General features: G+C 45.8%; 1 protein-coding gene across 1 annotated transcript in view; it reads right to left on the minus strand.

The window, feature by feature from the left end:
• ush2a (Usher syndrome 2A (autosomal recessive, mild)) overlaps positions 1 to 14,722 on the minus strand; it is a 1,147,097-nt gene that overhangs the window by 1,017,278 nt on the left and 115,097 nt on the right. The window contains 1 exon segment of the mRNA XM_034188044.1: positions 3,010 to 3,145. Coding sequence (XP_034043935.1) covers positions 3,010 to 3,145 — 136 coding nt within the window.

Below are 14,722 nucleotides of genomic sequence, written 5' to 3' on the forward strand. Positions count from 1 at the left end.
TGGACACACCTGTGGCAGCTACAACACCTGCAACCATTCACTCCTTACAGGATTTCAACCACAGCTCTTCACTCCATCCTCACCAGATCCTTGCATTCATCTGTGGTAACGTGGCCCAAAACTTTGTAGAACTCCGACTCTAGTATTTTTCAGTCAGCATTACTCTGTTTTGTCGTAACCCTGTCACTCCTTGTTTTTTTAGCTTAGTGCCACCACCACCTCCACAGGCTCCACCTGGCCCTGGCTACTGTGCTCTTGACCTCCCTCCAAACCATAGGTGCCTTCTCCTTTTGTGCCTCAGCATCTACTCCCATGAACACCAGCAAAATCCACTGTTAAACCTTTCTGCATTTTTATCCACTGTCTCTTACACTTGAGCAACAGACATGTCGATTACAAATACATCAACTTGCAACAGCTCCATCGAAAGACCAAAACAGCTCTAAAACTAGAAGACAACTCAAATTTTTGAACCAGCAGTCAACTCTTTAAACTCCATTAGAGCTTTGTGAAGTCACAAGGCAAGATGAAAAACAGAAAAACTGAGGCAAATTGCCACCAAAGTTATTCAAGTCTTCACTGACTATCATCTTTCCATAAATTTGTAAAGTTTTAATGAGTTTGACGATGCTGCTCTTTTTGTGGAATCAATCTGCTGCCCTGATTGCAGCAATAGAGAAGCCGAGCAAAGGCAAAGACCTAGGCTTTGAATGACTTCTTGGACTTTGCCATCAGAAATGTATTTGTATGTGGTGAAAGTTCTGCAGTACTGGGTTATCTCAACAGTGACATACATGTTTCTGGGTCCTCTATCTCTGGGATCAAGAGAAGCCTGGGAAGAGTTCATGGAGTCATAAGGTCGCTGGTGATGCAGATATCTAGGCTGGAAAATAAAGTTCCATGATTTTAGAGTCCTAGTGATTCCTGTTTTACTGTATGGTTGTGAGATTTGGATGCTAGTGACCCAAGGCAGTGACTAGATGTCTTTGGTACTCTGTGTCTTCGGAGGATCGTTATGTATCACTAGACTGACTTTGTGACAAATAAGCGGTTACTCAGGGAGACTCAGATGAGGAGTATCACTTACTTTGTGAGGGTACATTATGCACACCATTTTGGTGATGTGGTGCTTTTCTCTGGGCATGAGGCAACACATAGGTGTCTCTGTGCTGAGGATGCCAGTGACTGGAGAAGGTAAAGGGGAATGTTTAACCTGGTTGCAGTAGATAGATGGTTACTTTTGAGAGGTGAGAATGAACCAGTTGTCTGCCTGGGTGGTTGTCATCAAGGACCCCAGCGGGTCCCATGGTATGGTGGTTGCTGCAATGCAAAGCATGAGCAGAGAGATGTCTTTTGCCAATATAACAGAGAGATAGCAGTGATCACATAACCTCCACCTCTCCTCTGTCATTTTGAAGAAACAGAAATTCTAAGGTGTTAAAAGCAGCAGATTCAGGAAAACATCAAAGTTTGCAAGGATGTACCATCCTTACAGATCATCCTTACAGATCAAGGGCTAGTGGCCGGTGGTCACCTTAGTATTTCTTCTGTATTTCTTGTTGCTTAATGCTAACAAATTACACTATCTGTTGTCTTTCTGATGCCTGATTCTGTTTTTTCTCTCTGGTTGAGTTGCGGCTCCATCCAGAGATGGGTGTGGTGTATTCTTCTGTAAACCTCCCGTCCTGTGCACCGGCAAAATTTCCTCTATATTTGTTTTGGAAATTTTTTGTCAATTGTGTCGGTAGCATGGCCCAAGCAGAGGGTCACCCCTTTGAGTCTGGTCTGCTTGAAGTTTCTTCCCCAGATCATCAGAGGGAGTTTTTTTCTTTACCACTGTTGCCTGTATGCTTGCTCTTGGGGTTGGTAAGGTTAGACCTTGCTTGTGTGAAGCGCTTTGAGGCAACTTGTTGTGATTTGGCACTATATAAATGAAATAAATTAAATTGAAATAAATTAAATCAAGGATGTACCATCCTTACACAGCACCTGCAAATATTTTTATTTATCAGGAAAACCCCCTGCAAAAAAGACATTTTTTTAATCAATACTGATCTGATCACACTGCACATGATCAATGCACTGATTAGAATTTCAGACACAACCCCTGCATTCCTTTTGTTTGTTTTTTTTCCCCTCACACACACACACACACACACACACACACACACACACACACACACACACACACACACACACACACACACACACACACACACACACACACACACACACACACACACACACACACACACACACATTCCCCTGAGCCAATCACTGCTATTGATCACCTCCTATGATGTGATCCTCAGCTGATCAGATGCTACCTGCCATGAAGCAGTGATCAATGTCTGATAAACGAGAAGAAAAACACTCGTTTATCACCCTGCAGATGAAGGGATATCATTTTTCTCTCAATTTCTCTGTTATTGACTGAGATCGCTCCCAGGCAGCACCAATAATTCAAAGGTGTAGTCGATAGAAGCACAGGAACCATGTGTGTTTGTGGGGGAGGTCATATGTCACTGACACTGCATGATGATAAACACATATAATGTACATACATAGGCCATTTTACAAAGCTGAATACAAGCTTGAAAATAGCTTCCATCTGTGCTACTGTATATAAGTACAAGAGTTTCTCACAAATTCAAACATGGACAGCTGATATCATTCATGGGCTCCCAGCCACAGAAGTGACAGGATGCTTGGTGACAAACATCAGCTAATGTATTTTCTTTACCTTGCTTGTCATTGCTATACCTTTATGCATAGCTAAATTACATAAAATTATTATAATTATTGGGTGAATACAGCATTCATGATGAATGAAAGGATGGAACACATTGTTTGATAAAATAGGTAATGTGTAGTTAGGAAGAGTTTGAATGGTTTTAGCAAAGGTGTATGTACACTTACATTTGGAACCCCCCCCACACACACACACAGAGACAGAGAGAGAAAGAAAGAGAGAGAGAGAGAGAGAAGATGTGAAAGAACAATCTTTACCACTGGAGCTGAGTCCCACCCTCATGGCACCATCATCATTGATATCGTTCAGTCTGGAGGTCATAGTCTGTGTATCAAATGGTGTCCCATCATCCTCCAGTCCATCCAGGAACAGTGTGACCCATCTGTCATGAACCTGGAAAGCAGTCAGTGAGAAATAATTAGTTAATTAGTCTGTATGTGCTAAAACTGTCCATTCCTTACCATTTTCTTTGTTTTTTTTTTTTGTTGTTTGTTTTTACAATCAACATATTTTCAAACTGACTCATAGATTATATTAATCTAAGAAAACTAACCACAGGCATATTTACCTAACAAAACTAACCAAAGGTAATCACTACTTCAGTCTGCATAAATTGAATAACAGAAGAACTCTGTCTCCAGCTTAATAGTTGAAAATGCCAACAGTTGAGGTCTTGTGTAATTCCACCAACCAGCCAGATGGTAATGTATTTCTATATCACCCACAGGAATTGGAAGTCGACATATTCCACATGTTTCAGGTGGCATTCCATTAAAATGCCAGATGGTGGCACTAGATACCCAGGTAATACCCACAAACAGGATGAGGAATTGTAATGACCCCACTGACCTTCATGCAACCACCAGAAGGCAGCAATTGTTCACACCAAGATTTAGCGTATATTTTCTTTATTAATATAAAAGTTTAACATTCTGAGGGGTTTTGTCATTTCTGCATTAGCATTCTTTCCTTATGACATGACAAAAGAACTGATGAAGACAATATTCAAAATTCTCGCACGGTACTCAACTCTTATGATTAATCTACAACAGAGATGTGTCTGATTTAACATACTATGATCTACTCTAACTTAAGGCTTCTTATGTACACTGAGATCTTTTCTGTTAGTTTTTTTTCTGCTAGTAAGCCACATACAGATGCAGCATGTGTTGGCTGCAAGTTATCATAAACTCCTGGTGCTTCTCTGCACCCATCAGTATTCAACTGTAGAGAAGAAGGTTCCTGGAAATGTGTCCCTGTGGACCACCCACCAAACAAAACCAAAATTAAAAATATGATATTGTTAACTATAGGGCTGCAACTAATGGTAAATGGACTGCATTTATATATAGCGCGTGTCCTGCATCAGATGATCAAAGCGCTTTATAAATAATGCCTCACATTCACCCCGATATAACACCCCGTCACACTAGAGGCTGGAAAAAGCTCAAAAGGTGGTCAAAGTGCAGTCTGACCACAGTCTGGCTGCATTCTAAGCATTCGAAATGGCAATTCAACAGCATTCGGAGCATTCTGATCACGTTCGAGGGAACTTTGAAATGGTCCAGACACGCCAAAACCTGCCGGCACGTCCGGACTGTGTTGCCGATGAGCCGGACTTCACCCCGGTGCATCCTGTTCGGGGTGCAAAAAGGAACTATAGTAATGTGCAAAGTCTGTGGCACACAATCATTATGTGCACCAGACATGAACACTGCGCAATCACACCGAAAACACTGTGTCACTGTGAGTTAAAGTGTCTCAGAGCAGCAGAGCTGCACACGCAGTTGAACGGGCGGTTACATCCATAATTTAATTTAACCTTTATTTAACCAAGTTAGTCCCACTGAGACTGAGACCTCCTTTGCAAGGGAGAACTGGACAATTACAAAGTTTCCAATTCACCTAACCTGCATGTCTTTAAATGTGGGAGGAAATCGTAGCAGTTGGAGGAAACCCACTCAAACACGGGGAGAACATGCAAACTCCATACAGAAAGGCCCAAATAATCACTCAGCTGCACGAGTAGGTCAGCAAGGACCTACTCTCCATTCCCCACACCAGACTCAGAACCTTTGGAGATAGGGCTTTCTGTGTAATTGCCCCTACCCTTTGGAACAGCCTGCCCCTTCCCATCCGTTCTGCCACTTCTTTGACACAGTTCTGAAAGCACCTCAAAACACACCTCTTTTCTCTTGCTTATCCTCCCTAAATCCCCCTCCCCCGCCCTCTACCTCCCTCCTCCCATTCTTGTGAAGCAACCTTGGGTATCATGATAGGCACTATAGAAATCCAAGTCATTATTATTATTATTATTATTATTATTATAATGAATTGGATTTCTATAGTGCCTTTCATGATACCCAAGGTCGCTTCACAAGAGTGGGAGGAGGGAGGTAGAGGGCGGGGGGAAGGGGATTTAGGGAGGATAAGCAAGAGAAAAGAGGTGTGTTTTGAGGTGCTTTTGGAACTGTGTCAAATTATTATTATTACTCCCCCTCTAGCTGCCACCTTATCGTGGTGGGGGAGTTTGCGTACCCGGATGATCCTAGGAGCTATGTTGTCGGGGGCTTTTTGTGCTCCCTGTAGGGTCTGCCAAGGCAAACAGGTCCTAGGTGACGGGTCAGACTAAGGACAGTTCAGAACCTCCATGACCAGTAAAAAAATCAAGGACCGAGACATCGCCTGGTATGGCGGAGCCGGGGTCCCACCCTGGAGCCAGGCCTGGGGTTGGGTGTCACGCGCGAGGGCCTGGTGGTCGGGCCTTAGCCCATGGGGCCCGGCCGGGCTCAGCTCAAAAGAGCGACGTGGGCCTGCCCTCCTGTGGGTTCACCACCTGCAGAGGGGGCCATGGGGGTCGGGTGCAGAGAGGATTGGGTGGCGGTCGAGGGCGGATGGCCCGGCGGCCCGGTCCATGCTCACAGCCCCTGGCTGTTGGGACGTGGAATGTCACCTCGCTAGGGGGGAAGGAGCCTGAGCTTGTGCAGGAGGTTGAGAGATACCGACTAGAGATAGTCGGGCTCACCTCCACGCACAGCTTGGGCTCTGGTACCCAACTCCTGGAGAGGGGCTGGACGCTTCATTTTTCTGGTGTTGCCCAAGGGGAGAGGCGGAGAGCTGGGGTCGCATTGCTTATTGCTCCCCAGCTCAGTCGTCATGTGTTAGAGTTCACTCCGGTGAAGGAGAGGGTCGCGTCCCTACGCCTTAGGGTCAGGGACAAGAGTACCCAACCTTCCTAGAGTCCCTGGGAGGGGTACTAGATAGCGCTCCAACTGGGGACTCCATTGTTCTCCTGGGGGATTTCAACGCCCACGTGGGTGGCGACAGTGAGACCTGGAGGGGGGTGACCGGGAAGCATGGCCTCCCCGATGTGAACCCGAGTGGTGTTCAGTTGTTAGAGTTCTGTGCTAGTCACAGTTTGACCATCACGAACACCATGTTCGAGCACAAGGGTGTCCATAAGTGCACGTGGAACCAGGTCACCCTGAGCCGGAGGTCAATGATCAACTTTGTAGTCATATCATCTGACCTTCAGCCACGTGTCTCGGACACTCGAGTGAAGAGAGGGGCAGAGCTGTCGACCGATCACCACCTGGTGGTGAGTTGGATCCGCTGGGAGGGGAGGAACCTGGTCAGACCTGGCAGGCCCAAAAGTATCATGAGGGTCTGCTGGGAACGACTGGTGGAACCCTCTGTCAGCGAGGTCTTCAATGCCCACCTCCGGAACAGCTTCTCCCAGATCCCGGGGGAGGTTGGAGACATGGAGTCCGAGTGGACCATGTTCTCCACCTCCATTGTCGATGCGGCCGCTCGTAGCTGTGGTCGCAAGGTCTCTGGTGCCTGTCGCGGCGGCAATCCCTGAACCCGGTGGTGGACACCGGAAGTGACTGCTGGTGGTTGGCTCTCACTGCGGTATTGTATCACTTCCTGTTCCGGAGCACAGTGGTGTTTTGCTGTATCTGTTAGCTGTTTAATCTGCGCAGTTAGACTGATCTAGTTAACTAGATAACGACTTGTTTCACAGTGTAATCTTCACGTGCCTTAACTAAAGCACTCCCCCTGCTGAATCACCTCAAAATTATTTACACATTATTCACTTTGTGTGTTTTTAGGAATCCGCTAGCTTAGCGCAGCTACTAGCTCTTAGCCGGTTTAGCATGGCGGCTTCTCCCGTCTTTCCCGCACTTTTCTGCTCTGGGTGTGCAATGTTTAGTTATTCCTCGGCCTCCTTTAGCAGTAATGGTACTTGTAATAAGTGTAGCTTATTCGTAGCTTTGGAGGCCAGGCTGGGCGAATTGGAGACTCGGCTCCGCACCTTGGAAAATCCTACAGCTACAGCTAGCCAGGCCCCTGTATTCGGTGCGAACCAAGGTAGCTTAGCCGCCGTTAGTTCCCCTCCAGCAGATCTCGAGCAGCCGAGAAAGCAGGCCGACTGGGTGACTGTGAGGAGGAAGCGTAGTCCTAAACAGAAGCCCCGTGTACACCACCAACCCGTTCACATCTCTAACCGTTTTTCCCCACTCGGCGACACACACGCCGAGGAACAAACTCTGGTTATTGGCGACTCTGTTTTAAGAAATGTGAAGTTAGCGACACCAGCAACCATAGTCAACTGTCTTCCGGGGGCCAGAGCAGGCGACACTGAAAGAAATTTGGTAAGATTGTAATTCACGTCGGCAGTAATGACACCCGGTTACGCCAATCGGAGGTCACTAAAATTAACATTGAATCGGTGTGTAACTTTGCAAAAACAATGTCGGACTCTGTAGTTTTCTCTGGGCCCCTCCCCAATCGGACTGGGAGTTACATGTTTAGCCGCATGTTCTCCTTGAATTGCTGGCTGTCTGAGTGGTGTCCAAAAAATGAGGTGGCTTCATAGATAATTGGCAAAGCTTCTGGGGAAAACCTGGTCTTGTTAGGAGAGACGGCATCCATCCCACTTTGGATGGAGCAGCTCTCATTTCTAGAAATCTGGCCAATTTTCTTAAATCCTCCAAACCGTGACTATCCAGGGTTGGGACCAGGAAGCAGAGTTGTAGTCTTACACACCTCTCTGCAGCTTCTCTCCCCCTGCCATCCCCTCATTACCCCATCCCCGTAGAGACGGTGCCTGCTCCCAGACCACCAATAACCAGCAAAAATATATTTAAGCATAAAAATTCAAAAGAAAAAAATAATATAGCACCTTCAACTGCACCACAGACTAAAACAGTTAAATGTGGTCTATTAAACATTAGGTCTCTCTCTTCTAAGTCCCTGTTAGTAAATGATATAATAATTGATCAACATATTGATTTATTCTGCCTTACAGAAACCTGGTTACAGCAGGATGAATATGTTAGTTTAAATGAGTCAACACCCCCGAGTCACACTAACTACCAGAATGCTCGTAGCACAGGCCGAGGGGGAGCATTAGCAGCAATCTTCCACTCCAGCTTATTAATTAATCAAGAACCCAGACAGAGCTTTAATTCATTTGAAAGCTTGTCTCTTAGTCTTGTCCATCCAAATTGGAAGTCCCAAAAAACAGTTTTATTTGTTGTTATCTATCGTCCACCTGGTCGTTACTGTGAGTTTCTCTGTGAATTTTCGGACCTTTTGTCTGACTTAGTGATTAGCTCAGAGAAGATAATTATAGTGGGCGATTTTAACATCCACACAGATGCTGAGAACGACAGTCTCAACACTGCATTTAATCTATTGTTAGACTCGACTGGCTTTGCTCAAAATGTAAATGAGTCCACCCACCACTTTAATCATACCGTAGATCTTGTTCTGACTTATGGTATGGAAATTGAAGACTTAACAGTATTCCCTGAAAACCCCCTTCTGTCTGATCATTTCTTTATAACATTTACATTTATTCTGACCCAGCAGTGGGGAATAAGTTTCATTACAGTAGAAGTCTTTCAGAAAGCGCTGTAAACTAGATTTAATGATGATTCCTTCTTTATGTTCTCCAATGCCATATACCAACACAGGGCAGAGTAGCTACCTAAACTCTGTGAGTGAGATAGATTATCTCGTCAATAGTTTTATATCCTCATTGAGGACAACTTTGGATGCTGTAGCTCTTCTGAAAAAGAGAGCCTTAAATCAGAAGTGCCTGACTCCATGGTATAACTCACAAACTCGCAGCTTAAAGCAGATAACCCATAAGTTGGAGAGGAAATGGCGTCTCACTAATTTAGAAGATCTTCACTTAGCCTGGAAAAAAGTGTCTGTTGCTCTATAAAAAAGCCCTCCGTAAAGCTAGGACATCTTACTATTCATCACTAATTGAAGAAAATAAGAACAACCCCAGGTTTCTTTTCAGCACTGTAGCCAGGCTGACAAAGAGTCAGAGCTCTATTGAGCCGAGTATTCCTTTAACTTTAACTAGTAATGACTTCATGACTTTCTTTGCTAATAAAATTTTAACTATTAGAGAAAAAAATTACTCATAACCATCCCAAAGACATATCGTTGTCTTTGGCTGCTTTCAGTGATGCCGGTATCTGGTTAGACTCTTTCTCTCCGATTCTTCTGTCTGAGTTATTTTCATTAGTTACTTCCTCCAAACCATCAACATGTCTATTAGACCCCCTTCCTACCAGGCTGCTCAAGGAAGCCCTACCATTAATTAATGCTTCGATCTTAAATATGATCAATCTATCTTTATTAGTTGGCTATGTACCACAGGTTTTTAAGGTGGCAGTAATTAAACCATTACTTAAAAAGCCATCACTTGACCCAGCTATCTTAGCTAATTATAGGCCAATCTCCAACCTTCCTTTTCTCTCAAACATTCTTGAAAGAGTAGTTGTAAAACAGCTAACTGATCATCTGCAGAGGAATGATCTATTTGAAGAGTTTCAGTCAGGTGTCAGAATTCATCATAGTACAGAAACAGCATTAGTGAAGGTTACAAATGATCTTCTTATGGCCTCAGACAGTGGACTCATCTCTGTACTTGTTCTGTTAGACCTCAATGCTGCTTTTGATACTGGTGACCATAAAATTTTATTACAGAAAATAGAGCATGCCATAGGTATTAAAGGCACTGCGCTGCGGTGGTTTGAATTATATTTATCTAATAGATTACAATTTGTTCGTGTAAATGGGGAATTTTCTTCACAGACTAAGGTTAATTATGGAGTTCCACAAGGTTCTGTGCTAGGACCAATTTTATTCACTTTATACATGCTTCCCTTAGGCAGTATTATTAGACAGCATTGCTTAAATTTTCATTGTTACGCAGATGATACCCAGCTTCATCTATCCATAAAGCCAGAGGACACACAATAATTAGCTAAACTGCAAGATTGTCTTACAGACATAAAGACATGGATGACCTCTAATTTCCTGCTTTTAAACTCAGATAAACTGAAGTTATTGTACTTGGCCCCACAAATCTTAGAAACATGGTGTCTAACCAGATCCTTAATCTGGATGGCATTACCCTGACCTCTAGTAATACTGTGAGAAATCTTGGAGTCATTTTTGATCAGGATATGTCCTTCAATGCGCATATTAAACAAATATGCAGGACTGCTTTTTTCCATTTGCGCAATATCTCTAAAATTAGAAAGGTCTTGTCTCAGAGTGATGCTGAAAAACTAATTCATGCATTTATTTCCTCTAGGCTGGACTATTGTAATTCATTATTATCAGGTTGTCCTAAAAGTTCCCTGAAAAGCCTTCAGTTAATTCAAAATGCTGCAGCTAGAGTACTGACAGGGACTAGAAGGAGAGAGCATATCTCACCCATATTGGCCTCTCTTCATTGGCTTCCTGTTAATTATAGAATAGAATTTAAAATTCTTCTTCTTATTTATAAGGTTTTGAATAATCAGGTCCATCTTATCTTAGGGACCTCATAGTACCATATCACCCCAATAGAGCGCTTCGCTCTCAGACTGCAGGCTTACTTGTAGTTCCTAGGGTTTGTAAGAGTAGAATGGGAGGCAGAGCCTTCAGCTTTCAGGCTCCTCTCCTGTGGAACCAGCTCCCAATTCGGATCAGGGAGACAGACACCCTCTCTACTTTTAAGATTAGGCTTAAAACTTTCCTTTTTGCTAAAGGTTATAGTTAGGGCTGGATCAGGTGACCCTGAACCATCCCTTAGTTATGCTGCTATAGACTTAGACTGCTGGGGGGGTTCCCATGATGCACTGAGTGTTTCTTTCTCTTTTTGCTCTGTATGCACCACTCTGCATTTAATCATTAGTGATTGATCTCTGCTCTCTTCCACAGCATGTCTTTTTCCTGGTTCTCTCCCTCAGCCCCAACCAGTCCCAGCAGAAGACTGCCCCTCCCTGAGCCTGGTTCTACTGGAGGTTTCTTCCTGTTAAAAGGGAGTTTTTCCTTCCCGCTGTCACCAAGTGCTTGGTCACAGGGGGTCGTTTTGACCATTGGGGTTTTTCCGTAATTATTGTATGGCTTTGCCTTACAATATAAAGCGCCTTGGGGTGACTATTTGTTGTGATTTGGCGCTATATAAATAAAATTGATTGATTGATTGATTGAAGTAAGGGATGCCGTCAAGCTGAAGAAGGAGTCCTACTTATCATTGTTGGTAGGTGGGACCCCAGAGGCAGCTGACAGGTGCCGGCAGGCCAAGTGTGCCACAGCCCGTGCGGTCGCAGAGGCAAAAACACGGGTCTGGGAGGAGTTCGGGGAGGCTATGGAGGAGGACTTTCGGTCGGCCTCGAAGAGATTCTGTGAAACCGTCCAATGCCTCAGGAGGCGGAAGCAGCTCTCCACTGGCACTGTTTACGGTGCGGGTGGGGAGCTGTTGACCCTGACTGGGGATGTTGGTCAGGCGGTGGAAGGAGTACTTCAAGGATCCTCAATCCCATCGTCACGTCTTCCGAAGATGAAGCAGAGACTGGGGACTCAGAGGCGGACTCATCCATTACCCAGGCCGAAGTCACCAAGGTGGTTAGAAAGCTCCTCGGTGGCAAGGCTCCTGGGTGGATGAAATCCGTCCTGAGTACCTTAAGTCTCTGGATGTTGTGGGACTGTCTTGGCTGACACGCCTCTGCAACTTCACGTGGCGATCGGGGACAGTGCCTCTGGATTGGCAGACCGGGGTGGAGGTCCCTCTGTTTAAGAAGGGGGACCGGAGGGTGTGTTCCAACTATAGGGGGATCACACTCCTCAGCCTCACCGGTAAGGTCTATTCCAGAGTACTGGAGAGGAGAATTCGACTGATGCTCGAACCTCGGATTCAGGAGGAGCAGTGTGGTTTTCGTCCTGGTCGCGGCACACTGGACCAGCTCTACACGCTCCATCGGGTGGTCGAGGGTTCATGGGAGTTCGCCCAACCAGTCCACATGTGTTTTGTGGATGTGGAGAAGGCGTTCGACCGTGTCCCTCGGGGCACCCTGTGGGGAGTGCTCCGGGAGTACGGGGTCCGGGGTCCTTTGCTAATGGCTATCCGGTCCCTGTTCGACCGCAGCAGGAGCTTGGTTCGCATTGCCGGTAGTAAGTCAAACCTGTTTCCAGTGCATGTTGGCCTCCACCAGGGCTGCCCTTTGTCACCGGTTCTGTTCATTATTTTTATGGACAGAATTTTTAGGCGCAGCCAGGGTGCAGAGGGGGTCTGGTTTGGGAACCACAGAATCTCATCTCTGCTGTGTGCAGACGATGTGGTTCTGTTGGTTTCGTCAAATTAGGACCTTCAGCGTGCACTGGGGCAGTTTGTAGCCGAGTGTGAAGCGTCCGGGATGAAGATCAGCACCTCCAAATCCGAGGCCATGGTTCTCGACCGGAAAAAGGTGCTTTGCCTTCTTCAGGTCGGTGGAGTGTCCTTGCCTCAAGTGGAGGACTTTAAGTATCTCGGGGTCTTGTTCACGAGTGAGGGACAGATGGAGCGTGAGATCGATAGACGGATCGGTGCAGCATCTGCAGAGATGCGGTCGCTGTATCTGGCCGTCGTGGTGAGAAGAGAGCTGAGTAGGGGAGCAAAGCTCTCGATTTACCGATCGATCTACGTTCCGATCTTCACCTGTGGTCATGAGATTTGGCTCATTACCGAAAGAATGAGATCGCGAGTACAAGCGGCTGAGATGAGTTAACTCCGCAGGGTGGCTGGGCGCTCCCTTAGAGATAGGGTGAGGAGCTCGGTCACTCGGGAGGAGCTCGGAGTCGAGCCGCTGCTCCTCCACGTCGAAAGGAGTCAGTTGAGGTGGTTCGTGCATCTTTTCCGGATGCCCCCTGGACGCCTCACTGGAGAGGTGTTCCGGGCAGGTCCCATTGGGAGGAGGCCCCGGGGAAGACCCAGGACACACTGGAGGGACTACATCTCTCGGCTGGCTTGGGAACACCTTGGGGTTCCCCCGGAGGAGCTGGGGGAGGTGTGTGTGGATCGGGAGGTCTGGGCGGCTTTGCTTGAGCTGCTGCCCCCGCAACCCGACTCCGGATAAAGCGGAAGAAAATGGATGGATGGATGGATGGATTATTATTATTATTATTATGTGTGCTCTCATAACGGCTGAACGATCCGCTGTGCATGCGTGAGGCTGGATCAAATGATCGCACAGCTGCATGCATGTGTCCTCATATCAGCTGATCACTTTACTGCACGTGCATGAGCCCGTATGGACAACGGGGTGTCCCACTTTCCGCTAAACAGCTAATTACCTGGTGGGTGAGAGAGAGAGAGACAGAGAGATGTAGAGAGAGAGAGAGGACACCCATGCAATAGGGGAGGGGTGGGGGCTAGTGACCACTGTGTGATGCCTTAATGTCAGGACTTGCCTTATCTCTCCTCTGGTTTCTGTATTTTATCCAGTATATGGACTGATGTATATAATACAGGGTTCCATGTTAAATAGGTTTACTGTAATGCACCGCGACTACCGGTAATAACAACTGTTCGTATGCACATCGGTGATCTGATGTCCGTAATAATCTGATCACACATATCACATAGCACTACAGTAATGCGAGAGTCAGGGGAGCTTGGTTTACATGTAATCAGTCTATGGCTTGGATATCATCCAGCAGTGAGGCACGGCAGGTCTTCAAAACAGCGGACCACAGCACTTGCTCTGCCATGCCCTTCCCCTTGCTTGCCTTCCACCCAGACCTCGGGTGGCAATCACACCGCACACGTACGGCATTCAAGGAGCATTCTGCATATTCCAGCTGTATTCTGCCGGCATTGTGGGGTTTTGTGCTGTGTTCTGGCCATGTTTGACCTACATGGTGTGTATTCGTACTGTGTTCCAGCTGCAGTCAACCTGGATTTGGGAGCTGCTGCATGCAGAATGTACACGAATCATTCGAGGTGGCTTCAGCACAAATTTTGGGTATTTGTATGGCATTCATACACGGCTGTCCGAATGTCTGTCTTTCCTGACTGCGCCTCGAAGTTTGGCTTTTTGCCCCCCATTCGCCCTGATTCGGCCTCATTCATGCTAAGTGTGATAGGGGCTTAAGTCGCAACAGAGAACAAGTCGCACTGGAGTATAAGTCACACCTTTTTTCTGCAATATCAGCAAATTTGGGATTTTTGTGCATTTTTGTAGTGTGCTTTTGATTACTGCTATTTATTCTTTTATTAATCAAGTATATTTTGTTTGGTGTTTTGATTCCTGGGTCCTAGTATATAAATCCTACAGTCCTATGTAAGTCCTATAAAATCCTATAGTCCTATATAAGTCCTATATAAATAGTTATTAAAGTCAGTGGTGGGCACAGCTAATCAAAAAGTTAGCCTCGATAACCGCTAATCGGCAAACTGAAAAGTTAACTTTTATGAAGCTAAACTGATAAACTGCTAAAAGAATTTAGCGGAAGTTACAGCTAACTTTTAGTATTGACTCAGTACGCAGTCTGCTAATCCAGTTTTGAATTTAAGCACCGCAAGTGCTGCTGAGTAAATTCAAAAGTGATCACAAACGAAAAACAAACCCAGAGCTTCTGTCTTCATGCACCCGGCCTGCTGCTACCAAACAAAAAATTGCATAATTTACTTTCAAC

Source organism: Thalassophryne amazonica, chromosome 2, assembly GCF_902500255.1.
Source record: "Thalassophryne amazonica chromosome 2, fThaAma1.1, whole genome shotgun sequence".
In the NCBI taxonomy this organism is placed as follows: domain Eukaryota; kingdom Metazoa; phylum Chordata; class Actinopteri; order Batrachoidiformes; family Batrachoididae; genus Thalassophryne; species Thalassophryne amazonica.